This window comes from Ornithodoros turicata, chromosome 5, assembly GCF_037126465.1.
Source record: "Ornithodoros turicata isolate Travis chromosome 5, ASM3712646v1, whole genome shotgun sequence".
Taxonomy (NCBI): Eukaryota; Metazoa; Arthropoda; class Arachnida; order Ixodida; family Argasidae; genus Ornithodoros; species Ornithodoros turicata.
In genome coordinates this window covers 45,565,889-45,587,730 of record NC_088205.1, presented here as the reverse complement: position 1 = coordinate 45,587,730, position 21,842 = coordinate 45,565,889, and the positions used below count along the sequence as shown (strand labels likewise).

Here is a 21,842-nt window from a genome sequence, read left to right as displayed (position 1 = left end):
CACAGGGACTTCGGTAGTGTTGACCGCGAACACCCGAAGAACGTGGCACACCAGCCCTTTAAAACGACCGGAAAGGCTCCTATCGCGGTGCAAGAGAGATATCTGTAACCATATGGGACACTTTCCCACAGGGACTTCGGTAGTGTTGACCGCGAACACCCGAAGAACGTGGCACACCAGCCCTTTAAAACGACCGGAAAGGCTCCTATCGCGGTGCAAGAGAGATATCTGTAACCATATGGGACACTTTCCCACAGGGACTTCGGTAGTGTTGACCGCGAACACCCGAAGAACGTGGCACACCAGCCCTTTAAAACGACCGGAAAGGCTCCTATCGCGGTGCAAGAGAGATATCTGTAACCATATGGGACACTTTCCCACAGGGACTTCGGTAGTGTTGACCGCGAACACCCGAAGAACGTGGCACACCAGCCCTTTAAAACGACCGGAAAGGCTCCTATCGCGGTGCAAGAGCGGTATCTGTAACCATATGGGACACTTTCCCACAGGGACTTCGGTAGTGTTGACCGCGAACACCCGAAGAACGTGGCACACCAGCCCTTTAAAACGACCGGAAAGGCTCCTATCGCGGTGCAAGAGCGATATCTGTAACCATATGGGACACTTTCCCACAGGGACTTCGGTAGTGTTGACCGCGAACACCCGAAGAACGTGGCACACCAGCCCTTTAAAATGACCGGAAAGGCTCCTATCGCGGTGCAAGAGCGATATCTGTAACCATATGGGACACTTTCCCACAGGGACTTCGGTAGTGTTGACCGCGAACACCCGAAGAACGTGGCACACCAGCCCTTTAAAACGACCGGAAAGGCTCCTATCGCGGTGCAAGAGAGATATCTGTAACCATATGGGACACTTTCCCACAGGGACTTCGGTAGTGTTGACCGCGAACACCCGAAGAACGTGGCACACCAGCCCTTTAAAACGACCGGAAAGGCTCCTATCGCGGTGCAAGAGAGATATCTGTAACCATATGGGACACTTTCCCACAGGGACTTCGGTAGTGTTGACCGCGAACACCCGAAGAACGTGGCACACCAGCCCTTTAAAACGACCGGAAAGGCTCCTATCGCGGTGCAAGAGAGATATCTGTAACCATATGGGACACTTTCCCACAGGGACTTCGGTAGTGTTGACCGCGAACACCCGAAGAACGTGGCACACCAGCCCTTTAAAACGACCGGAAAGGCTCCTATCGCGGTGCAAGAGAGATATCTGTAACCATATGGGACACTTTCCCACAGGGACTTCGGTAGTGTTGACCGCGAACACCCGAAGAACGTGGCACACCAGCCCTTTAAAACGACCGGAAAGGCTCCTATCGCGGTGCAAGAGAGATATCTGTAACCATATGGGACACTTTCCCACAGGGACTTCGGTAGTGTTGACCGCGAACACCCGAAGAACGTGGCACACCAGCCCTTTAAAATGACCGGAAAGGCTCCTATCGCGGTGCAAGAGAGATATCTGTAACCATGAAAAATTTTCTTTGTGAAAAAAAATGGCAGTGTTAGCCGCGAATAAGCCGCGGGCCAGTAAAGGCACACATTTGAGGGCCGTGAGGTGAGGGCGAGAGAGGGCGTTTGTCCGTGAGGGTGAGTGAGGGCATATTGCCCTGAGGGCCGTGAGGGTGAGGGCGAGTGAGGGCACGCGCCGTGAGGGCCGTGAGGGTGAAGGCGAGTGAGGTCATGTGCCCGTGAGGGCCGTGAGGGTGAGGGCGAGTGAGGTCATGTGCCCGTGAGGGCCGTGAGGGTGAGGGCGAGTGAGGTCATGTGCCCGTGAGGGCCGTGAGGGTGAAGGCGAGTGAGGGCTTGCGCTTGTGAGGGCCGTGAGTGTGAGGGCGAGTGAGGGCATGCGCCCGTGAGGGCCGTGAGGGTGAGGGCAGGTGAGGGCATGCGCCCGTGAGGGCCGCGAGGGTGAGGGCGAGTGAGGTTTCACCAAAATGCCCACCTATGGTTGAGAGTAAGCTGTTTCTGTTGTCGTGTCTCCTACTTTGTCCGACGTCCCCCTTGGCAGCCTAAACTAGTAACGCTAGATCCTGAGGGGTATCATTGCCGCGTCACTCACTCTTCCAGGTGCTTCCGCGCAAAAATGTAGCTCCTACTTCTCATTGGCTGCTGCGTGGGACGCCTTGCATTCTAGTTGCCTCCGCGGGGAAAATGAAGCCATTATTTCAATTTCATCTATTTTTGTTGTACTGTTTATTAATAGGCCTGTTCTTTCACACTAATGTTGCACGGACGATCTTTTTCGCGTTGTTGACGTACTGGGAACTTTTTGCCTGCTTTGTAGTGTGTTGAAGGTTGAAGTCGTTGAAACCGGTTGAAGCCGTCATGGCTATAGAAGCCCGCTCATATTCGAAACGTTGAAAGTGTATCTGAAGCATGCGAAGCACTTCGTAATTTGTCAGCATTTGTATCACCGCTATGTTTGTCATGGGTCATCATGAGGCACCTCACGCCAGTGATATGGATTTGATGGAACAAATCGGATTCAAGTCAAGTCTTTATTTTCAAGAAGCAAATGAAGTCATTATGTATCTAGAATTATAGTTTTTTTTGTTTCTTTCTGTATTTATTTATTTCTGCTCTTACGCAACAACGCCTTACGACATTACTGTGGCGGGGATACATACAAATAAAAGTAAGCAATAAGTACAGCATACAAAAAGAAAAATTAAAAAGCACACATTTCTTAGACAACAGGTACTCAGGTCCCGAAAAAATAAGCTCTATACATCCGTTGGGCTGAATTTTCCTGCAGTGATCAATCTCGATATGTACGATGGAGGTTCCTTTGTCATATACTAATTTTATCATGAATAATATTATCTGAAAATTGCAAACGTAACTGTTGTCTCCTTGTCGACAAACTATCCCAACCTAATCTTGACTTTATCTCGCTTATACTAACATCCATGCAACTCATCTGGCCGCAATATTCTGAACCCTCTCCCGAATTAAAAACATTTCATGCGGATCCCATGTACATGCACAATCCAGAGTAGGGCAAACCATAGTAATGTATGCATCCCTTTTAACTCGAGTACTAGCCCGTTTAATATTATGGAAAACAAAGTGAAGCATCTTTCTTGCTTATTTGCCTATTTTCATGCCAAATCAAATCCCATTTCAAATCCGGGTTTGTCAAATCCTCTGCAGAATCCAGAAATTTGGAGAATTTGGTAGAAAACATGGCCAGGTGGTCAACTTAAGAGCGTCGTGCTGCTATTCACTGAAAGTATATCGTGTCAGGTTAGCCGGAGATGAATAATAAAACACACGAAGTTTCAAATTTACAAATGCATCCAAAGTAAGGCAGACGCTTGGGGTAATTGGTACGGTGTAAAAACAGCACAAAGAAAGAGAGAGATATACACCACGACACCGAACGCCCAACCGATTTAATAAAAGGAAAAATATACATGTACAACAATTATTTCTTATGTAATGTCTTCCCGCAATTACAGTTTTCTGGCATCTTCCACCAAACTGTACACTTTTCTAGCTCCTTTTTGTTTTTCGCTTTTTCTTTTTTTTTTCTTCTAATGTACAGGCACGCAACGCTTCGGAACCGGTTCTGCAGTAAAAAGTTAAAGGTATCAATAATATATATGAGGATATATAATTGGGAGTTTACGTCGCGAGACAACGAAGATCATGAGCGACGTCACAGCGGTCGGTCTGTGGATTGCTTTTGCCCACCTGAGGATATATGAGGAATACTTCAGATTTCGAAGAATACAAGTTGACACGCGTGTGGAAACAGTCCGGGTGCAATATGTCACGAGGAGCTTTCACAATTTCGCTGCAATACCACACTACTATATTGAAAACAATGATCATGTATGAACAAATTAATATAGTGCAAGAGAACTGATGTACTCTATAACATTTTTTTTTTAGTTCGTATTTGAGTCTCGTCGTCGTCGTCTTCTGTGTTCTTCAAACTCAAGGAAATGTTACATCTTTCAATAGCCTTGTGTCCAGCTAGACAAAAAGTCCAAGTGAAAATTGCCTAAAATCTGCCGGAGATCGGTATTTGGTTGGCACAAGTCGCTGCAACTTGGGCTGACGTCGTCATATTGTCACCTGCGAAGGCAGTTCGTAAACTACGTTGGGCTCAAAGCAGTGGCCTAGCCCAAAAATATTTATGGAGGAGTTCTATGGGGACTTTACATGGATGAGGAGGATTTCATTATCATCTCCCTCTTCCAAATGCACTAACCAAACTTACATTTTTTTTTGGGGGGGGGGGGGTTAAACCCCCAAACCCTGGCATATAAATGCGGGCCAATATTGGCCCAGCGTTGAGAGGAAACTCCAAAACAGCAGCTGCTGCTCGAAACAACAAAGCAACGATGCTAGTCTATGTAGTTCAATTCGATGTATACAAGTCCATTTCTACATTTTTTCTTCAGCTTGCAAAATTATTTTCAGACAAGGCGAAAACCAGCTTCATACATTGAGCCATAGTGACACGAACAGCATTACTTAAACGAGTAGGAATTTCCATTTCCTACTCGTTTGTAATGTGTATAACCTTTGACAATAACAGCTGTCGAGCAGGTTGGTTCGTATACATATCTATTCCAATAGCGGCAAAACGATGGTAAGACAGGCCACACACGACCAGCAGCAGCACTTTCAACGTTTGGATTTTATTTTTGCAATATACACACCTGCCAGGTACAGTTGTAAGGCACACTGCGTTATAGAATAGAATATCGCGTAGAGGGGTGCAGAAGGTGCATGGGGTACCCATAACCATGGTTGGTTAAGAATCTTATTATATTTGGACCATACTTGGCCCATCATTGCTGGTGCCTCATGGGACGCTATCTAGCCAACTAATGCCCGACTAGAAACCAAGCTTGGTTCTACAATGGCCCCAACGGCAATGCATGTTGGTCCCCGTGTTTGTTAGGACGGACTGTCACATACTGGCCCAAAGTTGGCGGTATTCAGTTGGCCCGAGTAAGGCCGATGTCAATGAAAGCTTGGCCGAACCCTCTTCTTCGCAAGCTCGGCCCAACTAGAGTGACTCTAGGCCCAACTAGACCAAACAACGTTTAGGTATAGGAATGTCGTTTTTCTTCATGGGAAGCACATTGCTCTGCTTAGAGTTAACAGATTCTTCGTCCCGCTCTGGTTCATAAATTTGGTGCCCCGTGTGTTTCTTTTCTTTCATTTTTGTTTTCTTTTAAATACAGACAGGCAAGCTTTGTGCTGATGGCATGTATATAGTTTCCCTTCAGTTGACAATTGAACCCCGTGCATGCAAGAATAAGGGGATAAGTCGAAAAATCCCCAACCGAGAAAACTTCAAGTGAGTATTTGGTAAAGTGATTGCAGCCGGGTTACCTTGACTAATGCAATGGAAAATGTGTAAAATATCTGTTTTTTTGGGTCTGTGACTTAGCAGAAATTGTCCGTGAGCATGATATATCATTTTTCAATGTAACACCGCATGCACACAGGGTTATCGCGCAAATACAAGCAGCTTTCACAAGTCGTACTTGGATTGCTGAAGAACCAGGTAGGGTGACGCAGGGGCGGATTTGGGGGGGGGGGGGTCCGGATGTCCTGACCCCCCTCAATTCCAGACTTGAACATAGGGTTCAATGGACCAATCCCAGCATGCACCTGGCACTTGTCCATAGCGGATCCCCCCACCCCCGGGAAGATTCTTGATCCGCCCTTGGGGTGACGTCACCTGTGCGTTGCAGAGCAGCATGGGTCGCGCGTATCGCGCTGCTAAACAAGCACAATCTTGAAAATAATATCGTAGGTGACCAGCATAATATGACTTATTAGCTTAGTGCTCACGTTTTTTTTTTTCTTTTTTTTCGATTACAACGCTCAGTATCACTGCCGACACAGTCGTGTTAGTTAGGAAGAACGTGTTTTCCGAGTGGAAGCCGCAGTTCAATTTAAGCTATCATTTGTATGCGTGTGTAGAAAAGGGGCAAGATCTGACTGCCCATCCCATTGACACACATACATTTCTCGTTTCTTACCCTCCTGTAACAGGTCAATAAATTGCAATACGGTCCTAAATTTTCTATGGCAGGTACATGCTGGTATGTGGATGTCATTGCAGCAAAAATACACGAAAGGGGATTGCATTACATGCATGGATTGCTTACTGCATACAGAGGTTCAATTACTTTATATATGGTTATCTCTAAATTAAAAACCGGAGACTGGGGGACAAAAAACGACAAACACAGACAAGCTTGTCTGTGTTATGGATCTACACAACCAGCTCGCTTGCTACGTACCTCTATCCTCTCGGTACTGTGTATATATTTTTGTCATTTTCTTTGGGGACTGTGTTGCACGATTTGCCCTAAACATACCCGATCATCGTGATCATTTTGTGACCTTAGTATCAATGAAGAAGTATTCTTGATAGAAGACAATTTGTCGCCTTCTCTTATGCTTTTGTCATTTTTATCTGCCTCTCTTCCTTTCTACTTAATCTGCATATCAACACACTTTGGTTATGAACACTTCACTTTTTGTAACCAGTTGGAAGGAGAAGTGGTCACGAGATAAGGGTATTTCGAGGCTGTCGGGATCCGGGGCTCAAGAGCAGGGGCAATCATATAAGGCCGAAAATCACTAGACCGAACTATCAGAAAGCTGGAAAGTCGGAAGACAGAACTATCGAAAAACCGAACAAAGAGGAGCCGTAAGATATGAAAAGCATTAAAATTACAATTACTACATAAAGTATACTTTCACTAAGTCGATGTTATATGTGAATTGCTGTAGCAAATAAATCATATATAAAAAAAAAACAAAAAAAAAGGGCTGAAATCACGGGACCCGCTGTGCTGGATATACGTATATAAACTCAATAAATTGCAAACTAAATTTTGAACATCTCTCAAAGAAACTCTAAAAAAATCTTGTGGGCGACACATGATTCACATTTACCACTTGCACTTGTGTCTGTTTTCCCACGGTGGTGGTTCCTCGGAAGAACCCGTTCATGCCTTTGAAGACCTTTTTTTTTTGGGGGGGGGGGGGGTAGCAGAATTCGCGAATTCAATCTCCTCTTGTTGTTTTACCAACCACCAACCAACCAACCTGCTTTGTACATGAGCTATGGTGCTTCTGCGCGGATATAGGACAGCGTTACGTTTCTGATCCTTGTTGTTTAGTTTCAAAAGCAATTGCCCTATCTACAGTCAAACTCCTTTAGAGCGAACGCCTTTTTAACGAAAGTACCAGTAGAACGAATTTTTTTCGCGGTCCCGCCAGAGCCCCATAGGACTAATATATTTTTCAAACATTTAGTACAAATTTCTTTACAACGAAAATACCTTAATAATGAACAAAAACGGGCCCAGTGTTGTGCGCGAAAGCAAGGGCGTTTGCAGCCATGTGTGGTGTCGAAGAGAAATTCAAAGGAACGCAGGGGTGGCTCCGAGCCTTTCGTGCACGGCACGGCATCGTCTTCAAGTGTGTGTCAGGAGAAGAGAGGTCGGCCCCTCAAGATGCTGTGCAAGGTTGGCGAGACCAAGAAATGAAACAGGTGCTGTCACAGTATGCCCCAGAAGACATTTTTAATGCGGATGAGACCGCGCTGTTTTTCAAGCTGCTACCAGAGTGTACGCTGGCAGTGAAGAATGACAATTGCAAGGGAGGGAAAAAATCCAAGGAACGCATTTCGGTCCTCCTTTGCTGTAACATGACCGGGACAGCGAAGCTGAAGCCGCTAGTGATAGGCAAGTCTCGAAATCCACGCGCATTCAAGAACGTACGCAGCCTCCCGGTAGACTACAGATGGAACCAGAAAGCCTGGATGACTTCGGCGATATTCACCGAATGGCTGCTGCAGCTAGAAAAGAAAATGAAGGAACAGAAAAGGCACATCGCTCTCATCCTGGACAACTGTTCTGCACACTGCAAAGTTCCCAAGATGACGTACGTCACGAGTGCTGCTTCTTCCACCGAACTGTACGTCGGTGCTTCAACCCCTCGACCAAGGCATTATTCGCTCGCTCAAGTCGCATTACCGAAGACGGATGCTAGAGAAAATCCTCGTCAACATCGAAGCAAAAGTTCCAAAACCAACGAACATAGATATCCGCCAGGCCACTGAAATGTTGGCTGGCGCATGGCGGAGTGTGACGCAAGAGGTTGTTGAAAATTGCTGGCGCAAAGCCGGGTTCATCGAGTCGAGAGACGACGAGGAAGACGACGGAACCATTTTCACCGCAGCTAACTGTTGTGACGAGCATGAATCCTTGCAGAGGGCATGGGTAGGATATGCAAGAAGGATCAACCTCCCGGAAAACTGAAATGAAAAAATGAAGAAGCGCCGACTGTGACTGCTACCGAGGCGCTACAGATGATAGATAAACTGCAGTGGTTTCTTTCTTCTTGTAACAACGTGCCTGAAGCACACTTTGGAAGCTTGGACAATCTGCATATTTACTGTTCCGAGAATGCAATGAACACACTTGTTCAAAAAAGGCTAACTGATTTCTTTGTGCACAAATAAATGTGTTCTGTAAGTGCATATTAACAATTTGAGTGGTCTCTCCCTTCTTGCTTTTATGGTTATCGCCAGGCGGACCGAGCGAAGCGGAAATGTAAACAAACAAGATGGCGGACATCCCTTTTAACGAAGTGACCTTTACTACGAAATTTTTTCGCGGTCCCCTGAGCTTCGTTCTAAAGGAGTTTGACTGTACAGGGTTCTCAAACACGCGGCCTCTTGGCCGCCAAAGAGAACGAAGCTACCCTCTCGAAAAATTTAAAGACGAATTAGGAGAACAGATTTTCAGACATTGTTTTCAGCCTGGCCCGCCGTACTGCTGCTGCACTGTCCATGTTAGGTAGAATACACTGCATGCGAGCAGTTCGAGCAGGCTCTCGAACCTCACAAAATTACGGAGACGGCAACCTGGTATTCGCGTGCGGTATGGTACACTAGCACACCGTAGCTAATGCGAGGATTGAGTCGATCTTCTGTCCATCCTAATTCTTATACTAAATGAAATACGTAGTGACATTAAAAGCCGATTTTTGAGAGAACTCAGCCAAAAAGAAAAGCAAACTGCCAGTTCGAAAGAGAGGTAGTCGATGTGGCTTAAATAAGTGGTTCTTCCAGTTGTACTACTGAAGGTTCTATTTGTCTGATGGATAAGGAACTTGAATTTTTATTCAAATCATAGGAATTGTTTTCACTGGTGTCACCCCTTATCACTACGGTGGTTTTGTTTGCACATGCCTAAAAATGTCATTTTTAGGGTCTTGTCTGACATACTTGTACGGACTTCTTCACTACGGAGCTATGGCAGACAAGGACAGCAGGAAAAGATCACCACTAGGTGTAAAGTTCCTTTTTAATCAGGTCGTCTCAAAACCCCCAATCCCAACATTCAACCTTCCTTTTCTGTTTTTCCAGAAATAAACCAGTTGATTGTGGAGTGGTGTGTTGTCATTGTCTGCCGTAACTACATAGTCTAAGATGTCATACCAACTAGCCCACTCTACATTGTTAATCAGTTTTATACTTGTAAAGTGCTGGACAAAAGTTTACGGAACATACTCTGGCGTACTCCTCCCTCCGAGTGACAAACTGGCAGCGAATGGTATCGTACGGACTTGCATACAGGTGACTTGGCTACCTATACGCCCATGTCTAAGTCTGTACGGTCCCATTGACTGTCACTATAAGGAAGGAATACGCCGGAACGTGTTCTCTAACATTTGTCTAGCACTGTATTCGTTGTTTTGACATGGTGGGATAGCAATGCACCTGCGCACATGACTGCATCGGGTTTCCTATCATTATAGTTTAGTTGTAAGCAGCTCTGTCTCTCCATTGTCCCGTCTGTATGCTCTTATTCCCTTTTGCAGTTAGGTACAAACTGGCCCAAATTTCTGCACTTCTTATTAAACACAACATAGCAAGCCCGAAGCCATAGCCCACCGTGCCAGCTAGCTCTTTCTCTTTGATTTTCCATACTTATTTTTCCAACTGTGAGCTAAGGCAGCAATACAGTAAGTAAATAGATAATTTGGAGTGCTCCTGAACATTCTCCTAAACCTTTGTGAAGGTCGAATAGTTTTTCATACTTTCAGCACTCTATTTGAAAGGCCACCCATTTATTGGCGTTAGCCTAGTAAGCCCGTTAATTTTTTGTGTTATCCACTGTCCGACTCCACAATAACTATGTCGGTCCTGTTTTTGTGTACAATGTTATGTATGATATACCAAAGTTTTATGGTAACTACAGTAGTTTCTTTTCCTTGTGGCCCTCCATGATGTGGTCTAAAGTCAATGTGCCCTGTGGCTCCAATGGCGTTCTTCGGACCCCAATATACTGTGTCGTAAAGTTTTGTCCTCAGTGCCACGGGGGTTCAATGATATAGACTGGCATACAGTTATGTCAAGTACACCCAAAGACCTTTTTTCAAATTCTCGTATTATTGGACTACACAGAAAGAACTACCTTTATAGTACGGAGAGAAAGGGGAAAAATGGTGGCATCCAGTACATTCTCCACGTCACTTTTGTCGAGAAACGGTGATAGCTTTTGCAAAAGACATAGAACAGACATAGTACAAGTCTCTCGCAACCACCTTGACATTTTCTGTGCGAATGAATAACAGGAGTTATAGTCGGTTCCACATAATGTTCACCTTGGCAATATGTTCTGTGATGCATACTTTGACCATCCAAAAAGTGGCAGAACATGACCCCTTCAACTCTAAATGTTACTGTCATCAAAAATATAGTGCTTAACGAAATGTATGGCATTTGCAACTGCAATGATTGCTTTCTATCAGCACTGTTGTAGCCATCGTGCTTGAGTTATGGTTAGTTCAGTGATCTTCTATCACCATCAGGGTTTGTTCTATCAGCAGAACGCTAGCCATTGTGGCAGACATATGGTGGCCCTGATAAGGGCCGTTTGTTTACTTCGTCCAGGTCTGCTGTTTCTTCTCCTGTGCACCATGAAGCTACTGAAGAATTCCTTAGCATGTCCACAGTCCATCTTCTAGTGTCCATAGTTCCCTACGGGAGCACGCTGTTGGCATAAGACAATCCGTGGGATGGGGCATCGTCACGCAGCTGGTGCCTGTGAGATGCCCGGACAGCATTCAGGCATGAATGCAAAAGGCCAATGCAATAATCCCGTGGGAGTGGCGCACTTGATTACAGTATGCCACCAGAGGCCTTCTGCTGGGTCAGCTCTGTTTGAAGACCTTGAACTGAAATTAAAACATAATTGTGAGTAGTGTGAAATTACTGAGAATTATAAGTAAACAGTGTCAGTTACAAATCTGTCCGCTCAGCACGAGAACAATTGTGTGCCTGCTTTGGTTGGCCTAGTGAGGACTAGCATAAGCAGGGGTATGCAAATTCTCCAATAGAATCCCAATACTTCTCTCTCTATCCCATACCCAATTCATGTATGGCGTCTGACAGTCCTGGTTTTTCTGCTCAGCTACAGGGGTTCCACCTGGAAACAACAGGGTGAAATGTATTTAGGCAACAAAAAGCTTCAAGTCTGCAGCTTTTAACATGCTGGATAGCATTTCACTCTCCGTAATCATCATTTGCAAGACTTAAATTTTGGCAGTGTCATTTATAAAATCCTCTACAATTTTTGAAAACAAAACCATCTGATCACTCACTGTGGCATTTCTAAGCTATCAAAGGCTATATGAGGACAGGAAAACGTTGTTTGGTTGTTCAAATCAGGTCGGAGCTTAAAACCTGAGCGGTATCACTGGACACCGCTGCTTGATTGCAGATTTCTGAGCCTTAAATTCTAACTGTATCACATGTTACATCACTCACAGTGGCTTTTATAAGCTATCGAACGCTATACGAGGACAGGAAAGCTGTGTTCTGTTGTTGATACTGTATCATTCGTAACTGCTGCTTGACCGCAGGGTTTCGAGGCCCAAAATTCTAACTGTATCACACGCTGAATCATTCACAGAGGCTTGTATACGCTATCGAAAGCTGCACGAGAACAGGACAACGTCGTTCGGCTGTTGCAACTTGATCGGAGCTTAAAACCTTAGGGGTATCATTCGTAACCGCTCCTTGACTGCAGGGTTTTCAGCGCTAAATTCTAAGTGTATTACACGGTAAATCACTCACGGAGGCTTTTATAAGCTATCGAAAGCTGCACGAGAACAGGAAAACGTCGTTCGGTTGTTGCAACTTGATCGGAGCTTAAAACCTGAGGGGTATCATTCGTAACTGCTGCTTGACTGCAGGGTTTTGAGCGCTAAATTCTAAATGTATTACACGTTAAATCACTCACTGAGGCTTTTATAAGCTATCGAAAGCTGCACGAGAACAGGAAAACGTCGTTCGGTTGTTGCAACTTGATCGGAGCTTAAAACCTGAGGGGTATCATTCGTAACTGCTGCTTGACTGCAGGGTTTTGAGCGCTAAATTGTAAGTGTATTACACGTTAAATCACTCACTGAGGCTTTTATAAGCTATCGAAAGCTGCACGAGAACAGGAAAACGTCGTTCGGCTGTTGCAACTTGATCGGAGCTTAAAACCTGAGGGGTATCATTCGTAACTGCTCCTTGACTGCAGGGTTTTCAGCGCTAAATTCTAAGTGTATTACACGTTAAATCACTCACTGAGGCTTTTATAAGCTATCGAAAGCTGCACGAGAACAGGAAAACGTCGTTCGGTTGTTGCAACTTGATCGGAGCTTAAAACCTGAGGGGTATCATTCGTAACTGCTGCTTGACTGCAGGGTTTTGAGCGCTAAATTGTAAGTGTATTACACGTTAAATCACTCACTGAGGCTTTTATAAGCTATCGAAAGCTGCACGAGAACAGGAAAACGTCGTTCGGCTGTTGCAACTTGATCGGAGCTTAAAACCTGAGGGGTATCATTCGTAACTGCTCCTTGACTGCAGGGTTTTCAGCGCTAAATTCTAAGTGTATTACACGTTAAATCACTCACTGAGGCTTTTATAAGCTATCGAAAGCTGCACGAGAACAGGAAAACGTCGTTCGGTTGTTGCAACTTGATCGGAGCTTAAAACCTGAGGGGTATCATTCGTAACTGCTGCTTGACTGCAGGGTTTTGAGCGCTAAATTGTAAGTGTATTACACGTTAAATCACTCACTGAGGCTTTTATAAGCTATCGAAAGCTGCACGAGAACAGGAAAACGTCGTTCGGCTGTTGCAACTTGATCGGAGCTTAAAACCTGAGGGGTATCATTCGTAACTGCTCCTTGACTGCAGGGTTTTCAGCGCTAAATTCTAAGTGTATTACACGTTAAATCACTCACTGAGGCTTTTATAAGCTATCGAAAGCTGCACGAGAACAGGAAAACGTCGTTCGGTTGTTGCAACTTGATCGGAGCTTAAAACCTGAGGGGTATCATTCGTAACTGCTGCTTGACTGCAGGGTTTTGAGTGCTAAATTGTAAGTGTATTACACGTTAAATCACTCACTGAGGCTTTTATAAGCTATCGAAAGCTGCACGAGAACAGGAAAACGTCGTTCGGCTGTTGCAACTTGATCGGAGCTTAAAACCTGAGGGGTATCATTCGTAACTGCTCCTTGACTGCAGGGTTTTCAGCGCTAAATTCTAAGTGTATTACACGTTAAATCACTCACTGAGGCTTTTATAAGCTATCGAAAGCTGCACGAGAACAGGAAAACGTCGTTCGGTTGTTGCAACTTGATCGGAGCTTAAAACCTGAGGGGTATCATTTGTAACTGCTGCTTGACTGCAGGGTTTTGGGCGCTAAATTGTAAGTGTATTACACGTTAAATCACTCACTGAGGCTTTTATAAGCTATCGAAAGCTGCACGAGAACAGGAAAATGTCGTTCGGCTGTTGCAACTTGATCGGAGCTTAAAACCTGAGGGGTATCATTCGTAACTGCTCCTTGACTGCAGGGTTTTCAGCGCTAAATTCTAAGTGTATTACACGGTAAATCACTCACGGAGGCTTTTATAAGCTATCGAAAGCTGCACGAGAACAGGAAAACGTCGTTCGGTTGTTGCAACTTGATCGGAGCTTAAAACCTGAGGGGTATCATTCGTAACTGCTGCTTGACTGCAGGGTTTTGAGCGCTAAATTGTAAGTGTATTACACGTTAAATCACTCACTGAGGCCTTTATAAGCTATCGAAAGCTGCACGAGAACAGGAAAACGTCGTTCGGCTGTTGCAACTTGATCGGAGCTTAAAACCTGAGGGGTATCATTCGTAACTGCTCCTTGACTGCAGGGTTTTGAGCGCTAAATTCTAAGTGTATTACACGTTAAATCACTCACTGAGGCTTTTATAAGCTATCGAAAGCTGCACGAGAACAGGAAAACGTCGTTCGGCTGTTGCAACTTGATCGGAGCTTAAAACCTGAGGGGTATCATTCGTAACTGCTCCTTGACTGCAGGGTTTTCAGCGCTAAATTCTAAGTGTATTACACGTTAAATCACTCACTGAGGCTTTTATAAGCTATCGAAAGCTGCACGAGAACAGGAAAACGTCGTTCGGTTGTTGCAACTTGATCGGAGCTTAAAACCTGAGGGGTATCATTCGTAACTGCTGCTTGACTGCAGGGTTTTGAGCGCTAAATTGTAAGTGTATTACATGTTAAATCACTCACTGAGGCTTTTATAAGCTATCGAAAGCTGCACGAGAACAGGAAAACGTCGTTCGGCTGTTGCAACTTGATCGGAGCTTAAAACCTGAGGGGTATCATTCGTAACTGCTCCTTGACTGCAGGGTTTTCAGCGCTAAATTCTAAGTGTATTACACGTTAAATCACTCACTCAGGCTTTTATAAGCTATCGAAAGCTGCACGAGAACAGGAAAACGTCGTTCGGTTGTTGCAACTTGATCGGAGCTTAAAACCTGAGGGGTATCATTCGTAACTGCTGCTTGACTGCAGGGTTTTGAGCGCTAAATTGTAAGTGTATTACACGTTAAATCACTCACTGAGGCTTTTATAAGCTATCGAAAGCTGCACGAGAACAGGAAAACGTCGTTCGGTTGTTGCAACTTGATCGGAGCTTAAAACCTGAGGGGTATCATTCGTAACTGCTGCTTGACTGCAGGGTTTTGAGCGCTAAATTGTAAGTGTATTACACGTTAAATCACTCACTGAGGCTTTTATAAGCTATCGAAAGCTGCACGAGAACAGGAAAACGTCGTTCGGCTGTTGCAACTTGATCGGAGCTTAAAACCTGAGGGGTATCATTCGTAACTGCTCCTTGACTGCAGGGTTTTGAGCGCTAAATTGTAAGTGTATTACACGTTAAATCACTCACTGAGGCTTTTATAAGCTATCGAAAGCTGCACGAGAACAGGAAAACGTCGTTCGGCTGTTGCAACTTGATCGGAGCTTAAAACCTGAGGGGTATCATTCGTAACTGCTCCTTGACTGCAGGGTTCTCAGCGCTAAATTCTAAGTGTATTACACGTTAAATCACTCACTGAGGCTTTTATAAGCTATCGAAAGCTGCACGAGAACAGGAAAACGTCGTTCGGCTGTTGCAACTTGATCGGAGCTTAAAACCTGAGGGGTATCATTCGTAACTGCTCCTTGACTGCAGGGTTTTCAGCGCTAAATTCTAAGTGTATTACACGGTAAATCACTCACTGAGGCTTTTATAAGCTATCGAAAGCTGCACGAGAACAGGAAAACGTCGTTCGGTTGTTGCAACTTGATCGGAGCTTAAAACCTGAGGGGTATCATTCGTAACTGCTCCTTGACTGCAGGGTTTTGAGCGCTAAATTGTAAGTGTATTACACGTTAAATCACTCACTGAGGCTTTTATAAGCTATCGAAAGCTGCACGAGAACAGGAAAACGTCGTTCGGCTGTTGCAACTTGATCGGAGCTTAAAACCTGAGGGGTATCATTCGTAACTGCTCCTTGACTGCAGGGTTCTCAGCGCTAAATTGTAAGTGTATTACACGTTAAATCACTCACTGAGGCTTTTATAAGCTATCGAAAGCTGCACGAGAACAGGAAAACGTCGTTCGGCTGTTGCAACTTGATCGGAGCTTAAAACCTGAGGGGTATCATTCGTAACTGCTCCTTGACTGCAGGGTTTTCAGCGCTAAATTCTAAGTGTATTACACGGTAAATCACTCACTGAGGCTTTTATAAGCTATCGAAAGCTGCACGAGAACAGGAAAACGTCGTTCGGTTGTTGCAACTTGATCGGAGCTTAAAACCTGAGGGGTATCATTCGTAACTGCTCCTTGACTGCAGGGTTTTCAGCGCTAAATTCTAAGTGTATTACACGTTAAATCACTCACTGAGGCTTTTATAAGCTATCGAAAGCTGCACGAGAACAGGAAAACGTCGTTCGGTTGTTGCAACTTGATCGGAGCTTAAAACCTGAGGGGTATCATTCGTAACTGCTGCTTGACTGCAGGGTTTTGAGCGCTAAATTGTAAGTGTATTACACGTTAAATCACTCACTGAGGCTTTTATAAGCTATCGAAAGCTGCACGAGAACAGGAAAACGTCGTTCGGCTGTTGCAACTTGATCGGAGCTTAAAACCTGAGGGGTATCATTCGTAACTGCTGCTTGACTGCAGGGTTTTGAGCGCTAAATTGTAAGTGTATTACACGTTAAATCACTCACTGAGGCTTTTATAAGCTATCGAAAGCTGCACGAGAACAGGAAAACGTCGTTCGGCTGTTGCAACTTGATCGGAGCTTAAAACCTGAGGGGTATCATTCGTAACTGCTGCTTGACTGCAGGGTTTTGAGCGCTAAATTGTAAGTGTATTACACGTTAAATCACTCACTGAGGCTTTTATAAGCTATCGAAAGCTGCACGAGAACAGGAAAACGTCGTTCGGCTGTTGCAACTTGATCGGAGCTTAAAACCTGAGGGGTATCATTCGTAACTGCTCCTTGACTGCAGGGTTTTCAGCGCTAAATTCTAAGTGTATTACACGTTAAATCACTCACTGAGGCTTTTATAAGCTATCGAAAGCTGCACGAGAACAGGAAAACGTCGTTCGGTTGTTGCAACTTGATCGGAGCTTAAAACCTGAGGGGTATCATTCGTAACTGCTGCTTGACTGCAGGGTTTTGAGCGCTAAATTGTAAGTGTATTACACGTTAAATCAGTCAGTGAGGCTTTTATAAGCTATCGAAAGCTGCACGAGAACAGGAAAACGTCGTTCGGTTGTTGCAACTTGATCGGAGCTTAAAACCTGATGGGTATCATTCGTAACTGCTGCTTGACTGCAGGGTTTTAAGCGCTAAATTGTAAGTGTATTACACGTTAAATCACTCACTGAGGCTTTTATAAGCTATCGAAAGCTGCACGAGAACAGGAAAACGTCGTTCGGTTGTTGCAACTTGATCGGAGCTTAAAACCTGAGGGGTATCATTCGTAACTGCTGCTTGACTGCAGGGTTTTGAGCGCTAAATTGTAAGTGTATTACACGTTAAATCACTCACTGAGGCTTTTATAAGCTATCGAAAGCTGCACGAGAACAGGAAAACGTCGTTCGGCTGTTGCAACTTGATCGGAGCTTAAAACCTGAGGGGTATCATTTGTAACTGCTGCTTGACTGCAGGGTTTTGAGCGCTAAATTGTAAGTGTATTACACGTTAAATCACTCACTGAGGCATTTTATAAGCTATCGAAAGCTGCACGAGAACAGGAAAACGTCGTTCGGCTGTTGCAACTTGATCGGAGCTTAAAACCTGAGGGGTGTGATTTGTAACTGCTGCTTGACTGCAGGGTTTTGAGCGCTAAATTGTAAGTGTATTACACGTTAAATCACTCACTGAGGCTTTTATAAGCTATCGAAAGCTGCACGAGAACAGGAAAACGTCGTTCGGTTGTTGCAACTTGATCGGAGCTTAAAACCTGAGGGGTATCATTCGTAACTGCTGCTTGACTGCAGGGTTTTGAGTGCTAAATTGTAAGTGTATTACACGTTAAATCACTCACTGAGGCTTTTATAAGCTATCGAAAGCTGCACGAGAACAGGAAAACGTCGTTCGGCTGTTGCAACTTGATCGGAGCTTAAAACCTGAGGGGTATCATTCGTAACTGCTCCTTGACTGCAGGGTTTTCAGCGCTAAATTCTAAGTGTATTACACGTTAAATCACTCACTGAGGCTTTTATAAGCTATCGAAAGCTGCACGAGAACAGGAAAACGTCGTTCGGTTGTTGCAACTTGATCGGAGCTTAAAACCTGAGGGGTATCATTCGTAACTGCTGCTTGACTGCAGGGTTTTGAGCGCTAAATTGTAAGTGTATTACACGTTAAATCACTCACTGAGGCTTTTATAAGCTATCGAAAGCTGCACGAGAACAGGAAAACGTCGTTCGGTTGTTGCAACTTGATCGGAGCTTAAAACCTGAGGGGTATCATTCGTAACTGCTGCTTGACTGCAGGGTTTTGAGCGCTAAATTGTAAGTGTATTACACGTTAAATCACTCACTGAGGCTTTTATAAGCTATCGAAAGCTGCACGAGAACAGGAAAACGTCGTTCGGCTGTTGCAACTTGATCGGAGCTTAAAACCTGAGGGGTATCATTCGTAACTGCTCCTTGACTGCAGGGTTTTCAGCGCTAAATTCTAAGTGTATTACACGTTAAATCACTCACTGAGGCTTTTATAAGCTATCGAAAGCTGCACGAGAACAGGAAAACGTCGTTCGGTTGTTGCAACTTGATCGGAGCTTAAATTCTGAGGGGTATCATTTGTAACTGCTGCTTGACTGCAGGGTTTTGGGCGCTAAATTGTAAGTGTATTACACGTTAAATCACTCACTGAGGCTTTTATAAGCTATCGAAAGCTGCACGAGAACAGGAAAATGTCGTTCGGCTGTTGCAACTTGATCGGAGCTTAAAACCTGAGGGGTATCATTCGTAACTGCTCCTTGACTGCAGGGTTTTCAGCGCTAAATTCTAAGTGTATTACACGGTAAATCACTCACGGAGGCTTTTATAAGCTATCGAAAGCTGCACGAGAACAGGAAAACGTCGTTCGGTTGTTGCAACTTGATCGGAGCTTAAAACCTGAGGGGTATCATTCGTAACTGCTGCTTGACTGCAGGGTTTTGAGCGCTAAATTGTAAGTGTATTACACGTTAAATCACTCACTGAGGCCTTTATAAGCTATCGAAAGCTGCACGAGAACAGGAAAACGTCGTTCGGCTGTTGCAACTTGATCGGAGCTTAAAACCTGAGGGGTATCATTCGTAACTGCTCCTTGACTGCAGGGTTTTGAGCGCTAAATTCTAAGTGTATTACACGTTAAATCACTCACTGAGGCTTTTATAAGCTATCGAAAGCTGCACGAGAACAGGAAAACGTCGTTCGGCTGTTGCAACTTGATCGGAGCTTAAAACCTGAGGGGTATCATTCGTAACTGCTCCTTGACTGCAGGGTTTTCAGCGCTAAATTCTAAGTGTATTACACGTTAAATCACTCACTGAGGCTTTTATAAGCTATCGAAAGCTGCACGAGAACAGGAAAACGTCGTTCGGTTGTTGCAACTTGATCGGAGCTTAAAACCTGAGGGGTATCATTCGTAACTGCTCCTTGACTGCAGGGTTTTCAGCGCTAAATTCTAAGTGTATTACACGTTAAATCACTCACTGAGGCTTTTATAAGCTATCGAAAGCTGCACGAGAACAGGAAAACGTCGTTCGGTTGTTGCAACTTGATCGGAGCTTAAATTCTGAGGGGTATCATTTGTAACTGCTGCTTGACTGCAGGGTTTTGAGCGCTAAATTGTAAGTGTATTACACGTTAAATCACTCACTGAGGCTTTTATAAGCTATCGAAAGCTGCACGAGAACAGGAAAACGTCGTTCGGCTGTTGCAACTTGATCGGAGCTTAAAACCTGAGGGGTATCATTCGTAACTGCTCCTTGACTGCAGGGTTTTCAGCGCTAAATTCTAAGTGTATTACACGTTAAATCACTCACGGAGGCTTTTATAAGCTATCGAAAGCTGCACGAGAACAGGAAAACGTCGTTCGGCTGTTGCAACTTGATCGGAGCTTAAAACCTGAGGGGTATCATTCGTAACTGCTCCTTGACTGCAGGGTTTTCAGCGCTAAATTCTAAGTGTATTACACGTTAAATCACTCACTGAGGCTTTTATAAGCTATCGAAAGCTGCACGAGAACAGGAAAACGTCGTTCGGTTGTTGCAACTTGATCGGAGCTTAAAACCTGAGGGGTATCATTCGTAACTGCTGCTTGACTGCAGGGTTTTGAGCGCTAAATTGTAAGTGTATTACACGTTAAATCACTCACTGAGGCTTTTATAAGCTATCGAAAGCTGCACGAGAACAGGAAAACGTCGGTCGGTTGTTGCAACTTGATCGGAGCTTAAAACCTGAGGGGTATCATTCGTAACTGCTGCTTGACTGCAGGGTTTTGAGCGCTAAATTGTAAGTGTATTACACGTTAAATCACTCACTGAGGCTTTTATAAGCTATCGAAAGCTGCACGAGAACAGGAAAACGTCGTTCGGCTGTTGCAACTTGATCGGAGCTTAAAACCTGAGGGGTATCATTCGTAACTGCTCCTTGACTGCAGGGTTTTGAGCGCTAAATTGTAAGTGTATTACACGTTAAATCACTCACTGAGGCTTTTATAAGCTATCGAAAGCTGCACGAGAACAGGAAAACGTCGTTCGGCTGTTGCAACTTGATCGGAGCTCAAAACCTGAGGGGTATCATTCGTAACTGCTCCTTGACTGCAGGGTTTTCAGCGCTAAATTCTAAGTGTATTACACGGTAAATCACTCACTGAGGCTTTTATAAGCTATCGAAAGCTGCACGAGAACAGGAAAACGTCGTTCGGTTGTTGCAACTTGATCGGAGCTTAAAACCTGAGGGGTATCATTCGTAACTGCTGCTTGACTGCAGGGTTTTGAGCGCTAAATTCTAAATGTATTACACGTTAAATCACTCACTGAGGCTTTTATAAGCTATCGAAAGCTGCACGAGAACAGGAAAACGTCGTTCGGTTGTTGCAACTTGATCGGAGCTTAAAACCTGAGGGGTATCATTCGTAACTGCTGCTTGACTGCAGGGTTTTGAGCGCTAAATTCTAACTGTATCACACGTTAAATCACTCACTGAGGCTATTTATAAGCTATCGAAGACTATATGAGAACAGATATACGTTTTTTGATTGTCCAAATTTGATCGGAGTATCATTCGGCACTGTTGCCTGTAAATCTTCCGAAATTGAACTTATTTAACGGATTTCACCACAGCTGAAACAGGGCGCGAATGTTTCACTAAAAATTCGGGAGTACAAACACCAAGGAACTAAAATTACTTACCTCCATGTGGTAATTAGCATGAAACAAGAAGCACAACACACACACGTCCACCTACGTCAGCGCGAAACCGACGACTGAGAGCAATTGATGTCAGGCGCCCACAGCTCCCCATAGAGCCCATAGTTTGAGATAATTCAGGCACCACTGGACATACGACCAATGAAAATGCGTCGTGATGCCGAGCAGCCAACCAATAAGCAACCTCTCATTTTGGCTCGGCTTTCGGCCGGCCCTGGCTGCCATTGACTTCTACTGGTTTTCATACCTGGCGCCCGTTATTCCAAAATAACCAAGACATTTTTGATAGGCGAAATACATATTTATTGATGCAACGTATAAACTCAAATGCTTGACTCATATATTCACCGTGCGTACAGGACGTTTCGTTCCTTGAATAGACAGCAACCAAACCAAGTTCGAACTTGCAAAGCACACATACAGTCTACTTCTGGAGGCGAGCGAAGTCCACGAGTGCGTGCGTTTCACAGATGAGCATCTTCTTCTCA

At 44.6% G+C, this 21,842-nt stretch overlaps 1 protein-coding gene and 1 long non-coding RNA gene across 2 annotated transcripts; one reads left to right on the top strand and one right to left on the bottom strand.

Annotated features, from left to right (window-relative positions):
• The first annotated feature begins 7,413 nt into the window (after window positions 1-7,413).
• Window positions 7,414-8,136, top strand: LOC135395804 (tigger transposable element-derived protein 6-like). The gene has a single exon (XM_064626894.1). The coding sequence runs from the start codon at window positions 7,414-7,416 to the stop codon at window positions 8,134-8,136; it is 723 nt and encodes a 240-aa protein (XP_064482964.1).
• A 2,967-nt stretch (window positions 8,137-11,103) lies between these two features.
• LOC135394426 (uncharacterized) lies at window positions 11,104-21,397 on the bottom strand. The gene is made up of 3 exons (XR_010422895.1): window positions 21,337-21,397; window positions 11,454-11,512; window positions 11,104-11,261 (listed from the first exon to the last, which is right to left on the bottom strand). It is a non-coding gene; the product is annotated as an uncharacterized LOC135394426 (long non-coding RNA).
• Between the last annotated feature and the right edge of the window lie 445 nt (window positions 21,398-21,842).

Coding starts and splice junctions, on each gene's coding strand:
- LOC135395804 (XM_064626894.1), top strand. CDS start 7,414: ATGTGTGGTGTCGAAGAGAAATTCAAAGGAACGCAGGGGTGGCTCCGA.